Source organism: Tachysurus vachellii, chromosome 19 (assembly GCF_030014155.1).
Source record: "Tachysurus vachellii isolate PV-2020 chromosome 19, HZAU_Pvac_v1, whole genome shotgun sequence".
Classification (NCBI taxonomy): Eukaryota; Metazoa; Chordata; class Actinopteri; order Siluriformes; family Bagridae; genus Tachysurus; species Tachysurus vachellii.
Genome location: NC_083478.1, coordinates 3,725,001 through 3,742,500, shown reverse-complemented (window position 1 = coordinate 3,742,500; position 17,500 = coordinate 3,725,001). Strand labels below are relative to the sequence as shown.

Sequence of the window (17,500 nt, the reverse complement as noted above, 5' to 3'; positions counted from 1 at the left end):
GCCTAAAGTAATATGTTCTTCTCTCCAGAAGTCTTAAAAACAACGTACACTTTATGGCTATTACTTAACTATACTTTTAAAGACAATTTGTCATGTGAATGAAATTTCAACATTTATAAAATAAAAAGACCGCACATATTAATACCCTTTCCTTTCTCAGGCCAATCCCGTCATGTATGCTTTAGTTTGCTGTGCATTCCCCTTGCACATGATATTCAGATTAACAAGGTTAATATAACCTGGTTACCCGTCACCATTTGTTGAAAACATTCGAGCACTTAAACCATTCCTAGCGCCTGAAACCGCCAACACAAGACAGCGTCATCAGTCACAGTGAGATTAAACAGCATAACAAAAAACTCGTCAAAACTCAGCGTCCCTGTACAGAGCGCTTTCTGTTACTAACGTTAATTGTTTCGACCGGTTGTAAACTGTTCCTTCAATGATCAAGAACATATAAAAATAATAATTTTCCAGGACAACATGATTTTTCCCAGGACAATTTATGTTTTCTCTCATTTTCCATGTGTTTTCCAGGACTGGAACATTAGTCATTAATTTTCCAGGATTTCCAGGACTCGTGGGAACCCTGTTTTTCTGTGCCCAAAATTACATGCATTCTGGACAGGTTTTTTCGTCATTATGTCCTCCATATTTGAAGTGCAATTGACGCCCTGCCCACTGATCGCTATATTTGGTATTACCAATGAGTCAGTATCACCGAGTTCTGTACACAAAGATGTTTTAGCCTTCTCATCTTTGTTGGCCAGACGTTGTATACTTCTACACTGGAAATCAATAAGATGTCCATCCATCTCTCGGTGGTTTAAAGATTTGATGTTTTTTCTTAACTTGGAGAAAATAAAATATACACTGAGGGGTTCTACTGACACCTTTTTTTTGCAAGTGGCAACCTGTTATTTCTTATTTTAGGAGACTACGGGTGTTACCTGATTAAAGCTCTACTGTAATTCGGTCAAAAATTGGACTGTATGCATAACCTTTCTTCCGTTTCTTTAGTTGGTTTAACAGGGGGATGTGGGGTGTTTGTGCGTGCGCATGTGTGTGTGTGTGTGTGTGTCTTGTCTGGGGGTTTGTTTGTGTTTTGGGTGGTGGGGTGGGGGTGCTTGCGCTCTGTTGATTGAAAAGGGAAAATGGAGAATTTCTGTTTACATTCTTGTATTTGTGATTGTTGATTTTTCTATAAAAAAAATTATACATAAAAAAATACATATAATGAAATGAAACTGAAATCAACACATGACTGAAACATGGTTCATTTTATATAAATGACTTATAAATGAACATTACCTTAATGGCGGGGTAAATGGCCCACGGTGGTAAAATGTGGTCTCTCAGTGGGCCGCAGTTACACTCTAAAGGCTCCTGGTTGGCGCATTCGTTATGACGCTGAAACAGGAAGTGACAACACCAACATGAAAAATCAGCCTCCTGAAAAATGTACATCACTGTTCGGTCATTTCGACTTCAGATAGCATGCATGACATTCGGAATTTGCTACAAAAGTGAATAAATATTTAATATTATATTAATTATAACTGTTTATTATCTGTTTGTGAATGCTTTATTATGGTCATATTCTCACCGCAGTATGGCACCACACACAGCTTTTTCCTTGCAAACCCTTAATCTTCTTCTGACACTTGTCACATTTCCCAGACTCACAGATCCCACTCACCCAGTCGTGGGCTGAAACCTGGGCACACAACACACACACACACACACACACACACACACACACACACACACACACACACACAAACACACACAAACACACACACAAACACACACACAAACACAGACACACACACACTCAATACTGGAGTCTTATACTAAGGAAAAACAAGTCCAGACAAGACCACAGACCACAGCAGTCACCCAATTGAACTTTTCAGGACTTTTACATTGCCATGGCAACCAGAGCAAAACACTGGGACTGGGGAAGACTTGGCAAATCTCTTATGCTGCATATTTGTCCTTTATATTCCACATTCTTCTGATGGACAAATGGTCTGTGTGTCATGGTTAGATCACCAACAAGATGAACGGCATTTCCTGAGAATCTCCCTCCCACATCCATGTTTCACAATGCGGTGTCTGTCTTCCTTCCATTAAAAATCCCTCTTTCAAAGCTGATCTCCTGCTTTATTTCATTACGATTGATCACATTTAGGTTCAAAATATATCAGGTTTCAAATAAATTATGTTTTAAAATGAGTAACATGATTATAAAAAGTGATTAATGCTCAAACGTCCAAAGCTGTCTTTTATATTCCACATTTTGGAATATAAAGAGGTCAAAGCTAATGACAAGCTAGCCAGCTAGCTAAGTGCTTTTATACAGAAAAATAGACCCCTGTTTAAGAAGAGCTTTTTGTTTATCCTTCCTAGATATTTGATGCATGTCAATCTTAAGATTCACAGTCAATCTTAATGTTATTATTTAATGGTAGCTAGTGCACATGATGCTAGCTACAGGCTTATAGCAGCATGCTAGTTATGTTAAATTCAGGTTACATTTGTTGCACAAAAAAAAAAAAATCACTAAAATGAAATATAAGTATTATTTTATTGTATATAAATTGTTTGTTTTGTAATGTGGTGTGTGAAGGTAAGCTGGTGCTAGCGTTAGTTATCCTCCACGGGAATGCTAATATTACTACTATCTATCTACTATTACTATCTATCTAGTAAAATGGCAATAATTAATTCATCCGTATCTTTTATTTGTAGCATTTTATGTTTTAGTTTTTACAACATATTTACACACATTGAGACTGAATAGGTTTCTACACTGCTATGTTCAAAAGAATTTGGAAAAGATTTACGGTAGCCGTGAATTAACACACGAGTTCGTCCGTAGCGATCGAGAGGTTCGAGAAATCGTACCCCAGCCTCCTTCTTGGATTTGACGTAGGTGCGAGTGCACGGAGCTGGGTTCCTGTTGGCGCAGCGCCCGTGGACGGTGTACTTGCAGCCTGCGGGAGGACAGAGAGCAGTTGATGACACAAACGCTTGATTTACAGGAATCACCTGAGGACTTGGGGGTCTGTGAGATACTGACATGTGCAGCACAGGCCCTGTTTGCGCAGCCCAAGGAGCATGCTCTGACACACGTTACAGTACACCGGCTTGTTAAAATGCTTCATCCTCCAAAGGTGCTGCCCGTCCGTCTGAGTCATCTGAGGAGAGACAAAATGTTTACAGATCTGTGAGAACTGTGATGCGGACATTGTATAAGACTAATAATAAATTTGTTATTGTGGAAGCTCAGTGGTTAAGGTGATTGACTACTGATTGGAAGGTCATTGGTTCGAATCCCAGGTCCACCAAGTTGCCCCTGAGCAAGGCCCTTAACCCTGAATTGCTCAGGTGTATAAACTGAAATAAAAAATGTAAGTGCTAAATGCTGTAAATATAAATTTGGGATGCTTTAACATTTATGGAAGGAGCCTCCAATGTCAGCGCTTTCCAGTTTTGGGTACAAGAGCACTCTCACTCTCACTCATTTTATACCGCTCATCCGAACTACCTCGGGTCACGGGGAGCCTGTGCCTATCTCAGGCGTCATCGGGCATCAAGGCAGGATACACCCTGGACGGAGTGCCAACCCATCACAGGGCACACACACACACACACTCATTCACTCACACAATCACACACTCCGGGGAGGAAACCGGAGTACCCGGAGGAAACCCCCGTGGCACGGGGAGAACATGCAAACTCCACACACACAAGGCGGATGCGGGAATCGAACCCCCAACCCTGGAGGTGTGAGGCGAACGTGCTAACCACTAAGCCAAAGAAAGACAGTTTATAGTCGTTATAACTCAAGTGATAACAGGAACTAACTTGTGCTGTAGATGTTCTACAACATCAAACACAACTATCTTTAGCATGACATTGGGAAATGCTGTTATAGGAAAAAGACCGGAAACTTAACAGCAACTTCGCGCTTCCACCGCCGCCCGTCTCACAACTCTGACATTGATTATTTTCCTATCACCACACTTCTTGCATTGTTTACATATGAAACAAATATGAACTTTCTTTTTGAACAATATGAACAGTAGGTGAAAATCTAACCAAAGATGACACACTGTGTTACTAAAATGGAAGTAAAAGCTTCATTTAAGCTCATTACTGAGTGAAATTAGTCACCCTGATACTGTTTCCACACACACACACACACACACACACACACACTCACACACAATTAACCCTTAAGTACACACAACTATTTTTAGTAAATGATAACTGATTTTTTTGCAGTGTGTGTGCACAAGCACACAAGACTACACACTGTTACACACTGTTTAGCTGAGTTTGTTCTATTTATAGCTGGTTAGTTACAAGAGACCGTCAGTTGCTCTGACTCAGAGCGCTGGCAGCTTCAAAACAGACCGGAGGAGATATGAAACTGCAAACCACCAAAATAAACTGCGAGCAGGCCCGGGAGCGCACAGTAAACCGCCACGCTCCAGGATGGAAATAGACCGAAGGGGAAATCCCTCCACACACTTCACAGCATGTAGCCTAGCATGAAGATCTGAAATCTCAGACACAAATGCAAATCTGAAGCTGGGGAGTATTCATAGAGTTTCGTAAAAATGACAGTTTAGGGTGTTAAAAGTTTGTGTATTACTGACCGTCACATTTCAGCATGTAACGGAGACTTTCCTCAGCTTGGGGATGGGTACAGGAACGCAGAAGGAACTTGAAATTTGGAAATGGAAAATATTTCGTGGAGGGATCACACCCATAGTCCACGTTCCTAACTGCAACACTGATCTGAGACATTTCAAAGTGTGTGTGCGTGTGTGTACTAGGGCAGGGTTGTGTGTTCAATACCACAATACTGTGTAAATGCCAAGTACAATAAACCACAACTTCACAGTTTCAGCTCATGACAGTGGACGTGAAGAGTGCAGCACACACACACACACACACACACACACACACACACACTCACACACAGCAGCTATCAGAACAGCATTTACTTTAGCAGTATGTGAAAGAGGAATGTAAACATGGCATTAGGAAATGAGAAATGCGTCATAAAAAAAAAAGCAGTCTAACCATGTGTTTGTGTGTGTGTGTGTCTAACCTTCAACCCCAGTAAGACCAGTAAAGGCACATTGTTCATTCCTCCTTCCACCCACTCTTCCAGTGACACGGTTCCACTGCTGTCCGAGTCGATCGCCGTCATCATGTCCTTTAGCACCTAGGAGAGAAGAAGGTAAAGCTAACGTGTCTGTCTGTTACCATCATTACCAATATTTCTTCATCATACATCCTCATGTTGTAATCAAAGCCACAGTGAAGTTTGAAGTCAGCACTTTTTTTAACAGAAGTTGGTCATTTTATATTATAGAATTATTACAAGTGTAGAAACACTGTGGCAGCTTTAATTGTTGCACCAGTGCTTTCATTACTGGATCAAAGTTGGCCTTGTGGCCATTGGGCAAAACCAACCGAACAAGCGTCAGCAACAAAACATGTCTCAGCGCGTCACTTACACTGTGGCTAGGGAGAAAAAAAAACATTTGCTTTAACGTCAAATATGCAAACAAGTTCTACAAAGTGCCATCCTACAGGGCTGCGCTACAGCAAGACGTCTAAGCAATTTAACAAGTTATGTAGGTATGTCACACTTGCTGGTAGTACAACACACACACACACACACACACGCACACAGACACACACACACAGAGATACAGCCACACAGAGATATGGACACACACAGACACATACAGAGACACACATATAGAACACACACACACTGACACTCAGACAAAGACACACTGACACACACAGAGACAGACACATACACAGACACACACACAAAAAGACACACAGACACACACACATACACAGAGACATATACAGCGACACACACTCATAGAACACCCAGACACACACAGACAAAGACACAGACATAGAACACACAGACACACAAAGACACACTGACACACACAGAGACAGACACAGACACACACACAAAAAGACACAGACACACACACATACACAGAGACATATACAGAGACACACACACACACACACATAGAACACACAGACACACACAGACAAAGACACAAAGAGACAAACACATACACTGACACACACACACACACACTCACTCACTGACACACACACACTCAATTACAGACACACACACACAGACAGAGAGAAGAAGGTACACTCACAGGTCTGAGCTCTGACACATCCCAGCCCAGATAGTCAGCTGCATGCATCATTTGAGTAATAATCCGATCCACTTCCTGTGACCAGCAAAAGATTTTACAAAGTTGATCATATAAACAGCTGAGTGAACAAACACATGATCAAATAAACATGTAATGAAATTAATACTTGTCTAAATCTGATTGAACCTGATTAAAAAAACATCAAATCAATAAGCTGATAAATAAACATCTGGTCAAATTCTAACCTGATCAGACAAACATCTGGTTAATAAAACATCAGTAAATCAACCATCAATCAAATATACTTCTGATCAGAAAAACTGTTTATCAACTAAACACCTGATTTAATAGGCAGCTAATCAGACAGACAGACAGACAGACAGGCAGACCGACAGAGGTGGGCCATCAGACAGACAAGACAGACAGACAGACAGACAGGCAGACAGACAGACAGACAGGCAGACCGACAGAGGTGGGCCATCAGACAGACAAGACAGACAGACAGACAGACAGGCAGACAGACAGGCAGACCGACAGAGGTGGGCCATCAGACAGACAAGACAGACAGACAGACAGACAGACAGGCAGACAGACAGACAGGCAGACCGACAGAGGTGGGCCATCAGACAGACAAGACAGACAGACAGACAGACAGACAGACAGACAGACAGACAGACAGACAGACAGACAGACAGGCAGACAGACAGACAGGCAGACCGACAGAGGTGGGCCATCAGACAGACAAGACAGACAGACAGACAGGCAGACAGACAGACAGACAGACAGACAGACCGACAGGCAAAAAGACAGATTGGACATCAGACAGACAGGCAGACAGACAGGCAGAGGTGGGCCATCAGACAGACAAGACAGACAGACAGACAGACAGGCAGACAGACAGACAGGCAAAAAGACAGATTGGACATCAGACAGACAGGTAGACTGACAGGCAGAGGTGGGCCATCAGACAGACAAGACAGGCAAAAAGACAGATTGGACATAAGACAGACAGGCAGACAGACAGACAGGCAGAGGTGGGCCATCAGACAGACAAGACAGACAGACAGACAGGCAAAAAGACAGACTGGACATCAGACAGACAGGCAGACAGAGGCAGGCTATCAGACAGACAGAGAGACAGCCAAAAAATCAGATCAGACTTCAGGCAGAAAAGCAGGCAGACAGACAGACAGACAGGCAGACTGACAGAGGCAGGCCATCAGACAGACAGAGAGACACATAAAAAGACAGGTCAGACATCAGACAGACATACACATACACAAACACACAAAGAGACAACCAGGACATCCAACTAGCATGGCATCAGTCAGACATGTAGGAAGGCAGGCCATCAGACAGACAGACAGACAGACAGACAGACAGAGACATGACTTACTGAACTGTCCAGGACTCCATTGCCGTCTCGGTCATACAGTTTGAAAGCAACTGAGGAAAGACAGATGAGATTTAGCTTCTTAGCGCTGAGTTAATGGAAACAAGGCAGTGTTAAAACATGCTCAGACTCACACTCCAGTTTGTCTCGAGGCTGCCCGTCCTCCAGCAGAGAGAAATAACAGGACACGTCTTTAAGGAAGACCTCCCCTTAGAGACAGAACAAAAACAAACAGTGTTTTATCACTTACTGAGGTCATTAAAGTGTGGAGAAAAATGCAAACAGAGAACGATGAAATGATGCCAAAAGAACATATTCACCAGAGGATTTAACCGTGAATAAAAAATTGGGTGTTTTTTCCCTCTTACTCCTTATTAAACATGATTCATTTTATAACGTTTAAGGCAAGATGCTACAGATTGACCTTCAGATTTCTGGATAATCTGAATATACACATTGGACATCATGCTTTCATTAAAAAACATTTTTATCTTGACATTTCCTTCTGGTTTGGGTTGCTGTCGTGTTGCAGGATGCACTCAGATTTTTGTCTGTTTGTTAGCAGTGACCTTAAACAGACGTAAACATCACTGCTTTTGCAAAACATATATAATATTAGCGTGAGAAGGCGTCAGGGCTTCAGAGACTCACTGGCCTCGTCGGAGGTCTTGAAGCTGTTGAAGAGCCGCTCACAGAGATCCTCAGGGAACTCGTCAACCTCCAGATACGTTTTCAGGAAGAGACGGAAGCCTTCTGCATCAATGCACTGATGGATGTAGAGGAAAGAAAATGTGTTCTCTGAGTAATGAACACGGCTAGTTACACTCATCACACACTCACACATACTCATCTTACTTACTCACACACACAGTCATGCACACCTGATCTGAAAAATATCTGAGCAAATTTAAAAAATTTTCAAGTAAAAACCTGATTAAATAAACAGACAGACAGACAGACCCATAAAGAGACACACAGACAGACAGTCAGACAGACAGACAGGCAGACCCATAAACAGACACAGACAGACAGTCAGACAGACAGACAGACAGACCCATAAAGAGACACACAGACAGACAGTCAGACAGACAGACAGACATACAGACAGACCCATGAAGAGACACACAGACAGACAGTCAGACAGACAGACAGGCAGACCCATAAACAGACACAGACAGACAGTCAGACAGACAGACAGACCCATAAAGAGACACACAGACAGACAGTCAGACAGACAGACAGACATACAGACAGACCCATGAAGAGACACACAGACAGACAGTCAGACAGACAGACAGGCAGACCCATAAACAGACACAGACAGACAGACAGTCAGACAGACAGACAGACCCATAAAGAGACACACAGACAGACAGGCAGACCCATAAAGAGACACACAGACAGACAGTCAGACAGACAGACAGACAGACAGGCAGGCAGACCAATAAACAGACACAGACAGACAGTCAGACAGACAGGCAGACCAATAAACAGACACAGACAGACAGTCAGACAGACAGACAGACAGACAGGCAGACCAATAAACAGACACAGACAGACAGTCAGACAGACCCATAAAGAGACACACAGACAGACAGGCAGACCCATAAAGAGACACACAGACAGACAGTCAGACAGACAGACAGACCAATAAACAGACACAGACAGACAGTCAAACAGACAGACAGACAGGCAGACCCATGAAGAGTCACACAGACAGTCAGACAGACAGACAGACAGGCAGACCCATAAACAGACACAGACAGACAGTCAGACAGACACACAGACAGACAGACCCATAAAGAGACACACAGACAGACAGACACACAGACAGACAGGCAGACCCATAAAGAGACACACAGACAGACAGTCAGACAGACAGACAGACAGACAGGCAGACCCATAAACAGACACAGACAAACAGACAGACAGACAGGCAGACCATAAAGAGACACACAGACAGACAGTCAGACAGACAGACAGACAGACAGACAGGCAGACCCATAAATAGACACAGACAGACAGTCAGACAGACCGACAGACAGGCAGACCCATGAAGAGACACACAGACAGACAGTCAGACAGTCAGACAGACAGGCAGACCCATAAACAGACACAGACAGACAGTCAGACAGACCCATAAAGAGACACACAGACAGACAGACAGACAGACAGACAGAACGACAGACCCATAAACAGACACACAGACAGGCAATAAGCAGACAGAAAGACACAGAAAAACACTTACACTTAATGGTGCTAATGAGGAATATATTGTTGATTTTTTTTAAGGACTCAGTGGTTTTAAATCTTTAGAATATTTCATCAATAAAACTTAACAAATCTTACAGTACTTAAGATTATTATTAGTTAGAATAAAAGGCTCTTCAATGATGAATCTAATGGAGCAGGTAATTATTCATAGCATCTTATTAGAGCTTCATGAGCAATTTGAAAATATTGAAAGATTATAATGCAGTCGTGTGTAAATATGGTACAGAAAAAAGAAAAAGACTTCGAACCGTAACACCATAACATCGTAACATAACAGCCGTGTTCCTGAGGGATGATGACAGTTTCCTCCCACTGGAGCTGCACTACAAACCTAAACCCAGTTTTGTGTCTCAGCACTAACACCGTCCTCCTTTCACAGGGACAAACGCAAACTTTAACGCCCTGAGGACACCTGTGAGCTCCTTTAGTGGAAAAGTGGAAATCATGACGCATCCCTCAGAGAGCTGAACACACATGCGTGCACACACATGCACTTGTCTAGTCTAGTAAGCTTGTCTTGTGTAGTGAGCTTGTCTTCTCTAGTAAGTGAACTTGTCTAGTGAGTGTGAACTTGTCTAGTGAGTGCGAACTTGTCTAGTCTAGTGAGTGTGAACTTTTCTAGTGCGTGTGAACTTGTCTTCTCTAGTAAGTGAACTTGTCTAGTGAGTGTGAACTTGTCTAGTGAGTGCGAACTTGTCTAGTATAGTGAGTGTGAACTTTTCTAGTGCGTGTGAACTTGTCTAGTCTAGTGAGCTTGTCTTGTCTAGTGAGTGTGAACTTGTCTAGTGAGTGTGAACTTGTCTAGTGAGTGTGAACTTGTCTAGTGAGTGTGAACTTTTCTAGTCTAGTGAGCTTGTCTAGTCTAGTGAGCTTGTCTTGTGGAGTGAGCTTGTCTTGTCTAGTGAGTGTGAACTTGTCTAGTGAGTGTGAACTTTTCTAGTGCGTGTGAACTTGTCTAGTCTAGTGAGCTTGTCTTGTCTAGTGAGTGTGAACTTGTCTAGTGAGTGTGAACTTGTCTAGTGAGTGCGAACTTGTCTAGTGAGTGCGAACTTGTCTAGTGAGTGGGAACTTGTCTAGTCTAGTGAGTGTGAACTTTTCTAGTGCGTGTGAACTTGTCTAGTCTAGTGAGCTTGTCTTCTCTAGTGAGTGTGAACTTGTCTAGTGAGTGTGAACTTGTCTAGTGAGTGTGAACTTGTCTAGTGAGTGTGAACTTTTCTAGTCTAGTGAGCTTGTCTTGTGGAGTGAGCTTGTCTTGTCTAGTGAGTGTGAACTTGTCTAGTGAGTGTGAACTTGTCTAGTGAGTGTGAACTTGTCTAGTGAGTGTGAACTTGTCTAGTGAGTGTGAACTTGTCTAGTGAGTGTGAACTTGTCTAGTGAGTGTGAACCTGTCTAGTGAGTGTGAACCTGTCTAGTGAGTGTGAACCTGTCTAGTGAGTGTGAACTTGTCTAGTGAGTGTGAACATGTCTAGTGAGTGTGAACTTGTCTAGTGAGTGTGAACTTGTCTAGTGAGTGTGAACTTGTCTAGTCTAGTGAACTTGTCTAGTGAGTGTGAACTTGTCTAGTCTAGTGAACTTGCCTAGTCTAGTGAACTTGCCTAGTGAGTGATCTGGCTCAGCTGCTCTCAGTGTGGATGTTCTTTGACTGTGAAGCCAAAGGAAATCGATTAACGCCTGCCATCTCAGTGTGTTTAGGAAAATGGAGTGGATCTGGAATTGTTCAGACCTCTTAAGCATACAAATGAGAAGCTTCTACTGCATCAGTCGATAAAAACATTAGCTAATGAGCTAACTTCAGCTAAGCTCGCCGTTTCCCGGTTGACCAATTGGGTTGAATTAATTGATGAAGGATATCTTTCAAGACCAAGAGTCACAGATCAGCAGTTTAGTTCATGTTATAAGGCTCATGTCGATGTTCTGTACAGTGTTTATTGTGCAATATATAACGCATGCTTGTTATTTATTAACTCACACTTATTGTCTGATTCAAGCATTAATAGCATTGTATCAGAACAATCAGGATTAAATCTAATAAATCTGTACAAACAAACATAAACTGTAAGTGCACTCAGTGTGTCCATGATGTTACAGAACATTTTGTATAGAAATACTGAAAGTATAGAAGGATCTGGAGAGATCTGAGCTTTCTATAAGAATTTGTATTTTGTTATATTTCAGTAGTGAATTTAGTAATTAATAAAATAAAAAGAATTTTTTTTTTTTATAAAAGTTAATAATCAACATATCAAAAAGTTCTTTATTTTATATTTTTATATTCAAAAATATTTTTAAATATATATAAGTTTGTATATTTTTCAGGTTTAAATAAATAAAAAGAAAAATCTGGATACAAGCAGTCATGTATTCCTTGTGTTTTTGCAGTTGAATATGAAGCAGGAAGATGTATGCAGAAGCGTCGAGTGTGTGGGTGTGTGAGAGAGTGTGTGTGTGTGTAAATGAGGCTAAAGGACTAACACACAGTCATGCCCACTTTGCATATTGGTTTGGTGTAAAGTGAAAAAGGGCAGCCTGACTCATGACCCATCAGCTCACACTCTCACCTCTCCGTGTCTGTACTGTGCCAACTGGCCATCTGCGTTGAATTCCCTCAGCACATCGATCACCTTCAAACTGCAGTCTGGACACACACACACACACACACACACACACAGAAAGAGAAAGAAGGAAAGAACAAGTTTGAGATTCAAACATCGTCTTTGAGATTCAAATGCACCTTTGTACTACACAAGCACATGCATGCAAGAACACACACACATACTGTACACACATGCAATCACATACAGCAGGCACAACACACACGTGCAAGCAAACACACACACTACCACACGCACACATGCAAACACACGCATACGTGCACAGACACATGCACACTACACACACACACATGCAAGCAAGCACACACACACTTCCAAACACTGAAAACACACACATGCAAGCAAGCACGCACACACACAGCAGTAGTTTTCACATTCACACATTAGTGGTGTGTGAAGTGAGATGAGTGAGGCAGTGAGACCCTGTGATCAGTGTGTGGGCGACTCGACACTCACAGTCCATGTACTGCTGCAGCTGGATGAAGTCCACCGGACTCAACTCTTTCCCATCTGACATCATGCCCTGGGACGAGGGACTTCACTACACACACACACAGACACACAGACACACACAGACAGAGAGAGAGAGAGAGAGAGCATTGTGTAGAATTTATTTTCAGCACTTATCACGTTGAAGCTGTGATCATCACCATACGTCTTAAACTACAATGTACAAACTACTGAATTTGAATTTTTGCTTTTATTCTCTATTCTTTATATATATATATTGATGCTGTAACAGAGAAATTTCCCCATTGTAGGACGAATAAAGGTCTCTTTTTTTTAGTTATTACTGTTTTACTGATCCTCATAACTTAGATGGCATGTAGCAAGGAAGGGAGGAAAGAAGGATGGAAGGAAGAATGGATGCATGGATGGATGGATGAATGGTGGATGGATGGATGGATGGACGGATGAATGGTGGGTGGATGGATGGATGGATGGATGGATGGTGGATGGATGGATGAATGGTGGGTGGATGGACGGATGGATGGATGGACGGATGGATGGATGGACGGATGAATGGTGGGTGGATGGATGGATGGATGGATGGATGGAGAGAAGTAAGAATGTATGGATGGATAGATGGATGGTAGATGGATGGATGGATGGATGGATGGATAGATGGATGGACGGATGAATGGTGGGTGGATGGATGGATGGATGGATGGTGGATGGATGGATGGTGGATGGATGGATGAATGGTGGGTGGATGGATGGATGGATGGATGGACGGATGGATGGATGGATGGATGAATGGTGGGTGGATGGATGGATGGATGGATGGATGGATGGAGAGAAGTAAGAATGTATGGATGGATAGATGGATGGTAGATGGATGGATGGATGGATGGAAGGAAGGAGAGAAGTAAGAATGTATGGATGGATAGATGGATGGAAGGATGGGAGGATGGATGGATGGATGGAAGGAGAGAAGGAAGAATAAATGGATGGATGGATATATGGATGGATGGATGGATGGATGGATGGATGGAAGGAAAGAAAGAAGGAAGAATGTATGGATAGAAGGATGGGTGGATGGATGGAAGGAGAGAAGGAAGAATGGATGAATGGATAGATGGATGGAAGGATGGATGGATGGATGGATGGAAAGGAGACAGAAAAAAAAAGAATGAATGGGAGGAAGGGAAGATTTATAAAAGAAAGAAAGAAAGAAAGAAAGAAAGAAAGGTGTGTGTGTGTGTAATCTGTGCTGGGGAAACAGTTCAGTCTGCCGATACATAAAGGTGTCTGGATCCCGGCGCCGTGTGATCCAGCAGCTTCTTTTCGTCTTTCCCCGGAGGAGCGAGGAGTAAGTGAGTCTTTATCACGCTGTCGCTCTGCCGTCTGTTTGAAGAACTCAGAATGACAGCATGTTAAAGACTTCGATCCTCCTCGCTCCTCCAGGGAAAGCCAAAAGAAGCATCTGGATTTAATTGCCAGTGAATTGGGTGACCCACTTCAGGAGAATGTGGACGTCTCAGGCTCCTGGTCATATCATTCTCAAAATAAATAAATATAGAGTCTACGCTAAACGTTCATTTTCAGATCCATGTGAAGGAGTTCATTAATGAGAGAGTAAAATGAGGAGAGCTTAGTATGAGAATACATACAGGAGGAGAGAGGAAGAGGAAGAGGAGAAGAAGAAGAAGGAAGAGAGAGAGAAGAAGAAGAAGAAGAAGAAGAAGAAGAAGAAGAAGAAGAAGAAGGAGGAGAGAGAGAAGAAGAAGAAGAAGAAGAAGAAGAAGAAGAAGAAGAAGAGAGAGAGAGAAGAAGAAGAAGAAGGAGAGAGAGAAGAAGAAGAGGAAGAAGAAGAAGAAGAAGAAGAGGAAGAAGAAGAAGAAGAAGAAGAAGAAGAAGAAGAAGAAGAAGAATAAGGAAGAGAGAGAGAAGAAGAAGAAGAAGAAGAAGAAGAGAGAGAGAGAAGAAGAAGAAGAAGGAGAGAGAGAAGAAGAAGAGGAAGAAGAAGAAGAAGAAGAAGAAGAAGAAGAAGGAGAGAGAGAAGAAGAAGAGGAAGAAGAAGAAGAAGAAGAAGAAGAAGAGGAAGAAGAAGAAGAAGAAGAAGAAGAAGAAGAAGAATAAGGAAGAGAGAGAGAAGAAGAAGAAGAAGAAGAAGAAGAAGAAGAAGAAGAAGAAGAAGAAGAAGAAGAAGAAGAAGGGGGAAGAGAGAGAGAGAGAGAAGAAGAAGAAGAAGAAGAAGAAGAAGGAGGAGAGAGAGAGAAGAAGAAGAAGAAGAAGAAGAAGAAGAAGAAGAAGAAGAAGAAGGAGGAGAGAGAGAGAAGAAGAAGAAGAAGAAGAAGAAGAAGAAGAAGAAGAAGCAGAAGGAGGAGGAGGAGGAGGAGGAGAGAGAGAGAAGAAGAAGAAGAAGAAGAAGGAGAGAGAGAAGAAGAGAGAGAAGAAGAAGAAGAAGAAGAAGAAGAAGAAGAAGAAGAAGGAGAGAGAGAGAAGAAGAAGAAGAAGAAGGAGAGAGAGAGAGAAGAAGAAGGAGGAGAGAGAGAGAAGAAGAAGAAGGAGAGAGAGAGAAGAAGAAGAAGGAGGAGGAGAGAGAGAAGAAGAAGAAGAAGAAGAAGAAGAAGAAGAAGAACTGAAATTCCAGGGTGATGAAATGGCAAAAAAAAAAAAAGTATATTCTAAATACTCCTGTTTGTTGTTCGATGCATTGTTTTGATGCATTGTTTATTTTTTTAGATGCTGAAATTGGCTCCGCCCCATCTAGAAATAATCCCGCCCCTTTTCAGTAGGCATATACCTTTTTTCCAGAGATATTGAGGGAATCTGGAGAGTTTGTCAGTGCTAAAGATGTAATTCCGTGTGTAAGCAGTAAGTATTGAAAAGAATATTTGCTCCTTTAAAGCATAACAGAAACCTGCTCATGAATATTCAGATCCTGTGATGTTTCAACAAACATTTTTCAGGATGTTCAGTGACGCTGCACTTGATCTTAAACCTGTCCATCCTGAAATGGTTGAAAGTGCAGAACGACAGAGCTGCAGCGTGGTGCATCGACGCTAAACCGCTCTCTCTCGTTGTACAGATATGATCGAGCTGTAGCCCGTTACGGTTTCAGACCCCGGCGTAAACAAAGCGTGAAATGGTGTAATGGAGAAATGACGGAGACGAACGTCGGCCTGCGGCGTCCTGCGGCCGTTTAGGAGTCAGTGAGCGAGCAGAAAGAGAGGCGAACATCACGACTGTTTCCACCTTAAATGGAGGAATGATCAAAAGCAAGCAATTAGAGGCGCTGTATTATGAAGCGGTAATGAGATGATGAGGTGATATAACAACCCACACACACACACACACACACACACAAAGAGTTCATTCCATCTAACAGACAAGGTTATGTAAGGAATGAAAGAAGACAGGGCGTTACTGTCACCGCTCTGATTTGCATGTAACAGCATGTATTTTACTCCTTTACTAACACGTCATACATTTGACGTCTCCTTTTTATATCTCTAAAGGTTTTCCAATCCGATTTTTTCCCCGTAGTTACTTCATGCCTGAATGTACATTATAACAACCATGAAATCTTAAAAAAAAAAAAAAAAATCCAAAATAAACCATTTTAAAATTTCTCTTCTTCGGTTCTTTGCGTCCGCAATACAAGAGTCCTTCTTGTTGCTACGAGTTGTTGCTATAGAAACGCTAACACGGTAGAAAGCAGGCATTCATACATAAGTGTGATTTGCCTCGCAGGTAGAACAGAAGCTGCTGTTTGTGAAAATAATTCAGTCGTGGTATTTACCGGGTTCTAAAAGCACTTCCTTGATGAAATACAGACTTGCTCTAAGACTGATATTCTTCTGATATAGTTTAGGTAAACTTTAGTGAAGTCACAGATGTTTCTGAGATGGTGTTTCTATCATGCAGGTTTCCGTATCAACCATGAAGCAGAAGCCACTCGATGGTCTACTGATCCACTTAAAATTGGAAACATTTCAGAAGTATCAAAGTCATCGTCTGATCGGTTGGACTCTACAGGATGTCCGGGAGACGCCCGTGTTATGTTTTTTAACGTCCCGCTCGGAAACCGAGCCGTCGCGGCGCTCAACATCCCTCAATGGAAGAAGGAAGCTGTCGTGTTTACGACCGTGACGATGAACGCTTATCAGGTGAAGATCAAGTAAACACTGGATTTTCTAAATGATAACTTCCAAATGATGTCAACACACAACGGTTACACACCTAAACATGACACTGTATAAAACAAACTGCTGCTTTAAAGCAGCGGTCTCCAATCTTATCCACAAAGGGCCGGTGTGGGTGCAGGTTTTCATTCCAACCAAGCAGAAGCCACACCTGATTCCACCTGTTTAATCAGTTGTTCTTGGCTTTTAGTAGACTCTGGTGTGGCTTCTGCTTAGTTGGAATGAAAACCTGCACCCACAAAGGCCCTTTGTGGATAAGATCGGAGACCGCTGCTTTAAAGCATGAGTGGTATGTAAAGCAACCTTCACGCACCATGTCTTCATGGAGCTCTGTGAACTGGA

At 42.3% G+C, this 17,500-nt stretch overlaps 1 protein-coding gene across 2 annotated transcripts in view; it reads right to left on the bottom strand.

Annotated features, from left to right (window-relative positions):
• Positions 1-17,500, bottom strand: part of dgkaa (diacylglycerol kinase, alpha a) — a 46,723-nt gene that overhangs the window by 12,362 nt on the left and 16,861 nt on the right. For both annotated transcript variants that reach the window (XM_060893692.1, XM_060893693.1), the window contains exons 2-12: positions 12,963-13,047; positions 12,453-12,529; positions 8,272-8,386; positions 7,755-7,829; positions 7,624-7,673; positions 6,228-6,302; positions 5,129-5,245; positions 3,086-3,203; positions 2,911-2,999; positions 1,607-1,717; positions 1,312-1,410 (exon numbers count right to left, since the gene is read on the bottom strand). In XM_060893692.1, coding sequence (XP_060749675.1) covers positions 1,312-1,410; positions 1,607-1,717; positions 2,911-2,999; positions 3,086-3,203; positions 5,129-5,245; positions 6,228-6,302; positions 7,624-7,673; positions 7,755-7,829; positions 8,272-8,386; positions 12,453-12,529; positions 12,963-13,026 — 990 coding nt within the window. In that variant the 5' untranslated portion in view covers positions 13,027-13,047. The remainder of the gene's footprint in view (positions 1-1,311; positions 1,411-1,606; positions 1,718-2,910; positions 3,000-3,085; positions 3,204-5,128; positions 5,246-6,227; positions 6,303-7,623; positions 7,674-7,754; positions 7,830-8,271; positions 8,387-12,452; positions 12,530-12,962; positions 13,048-17,500) is intronic.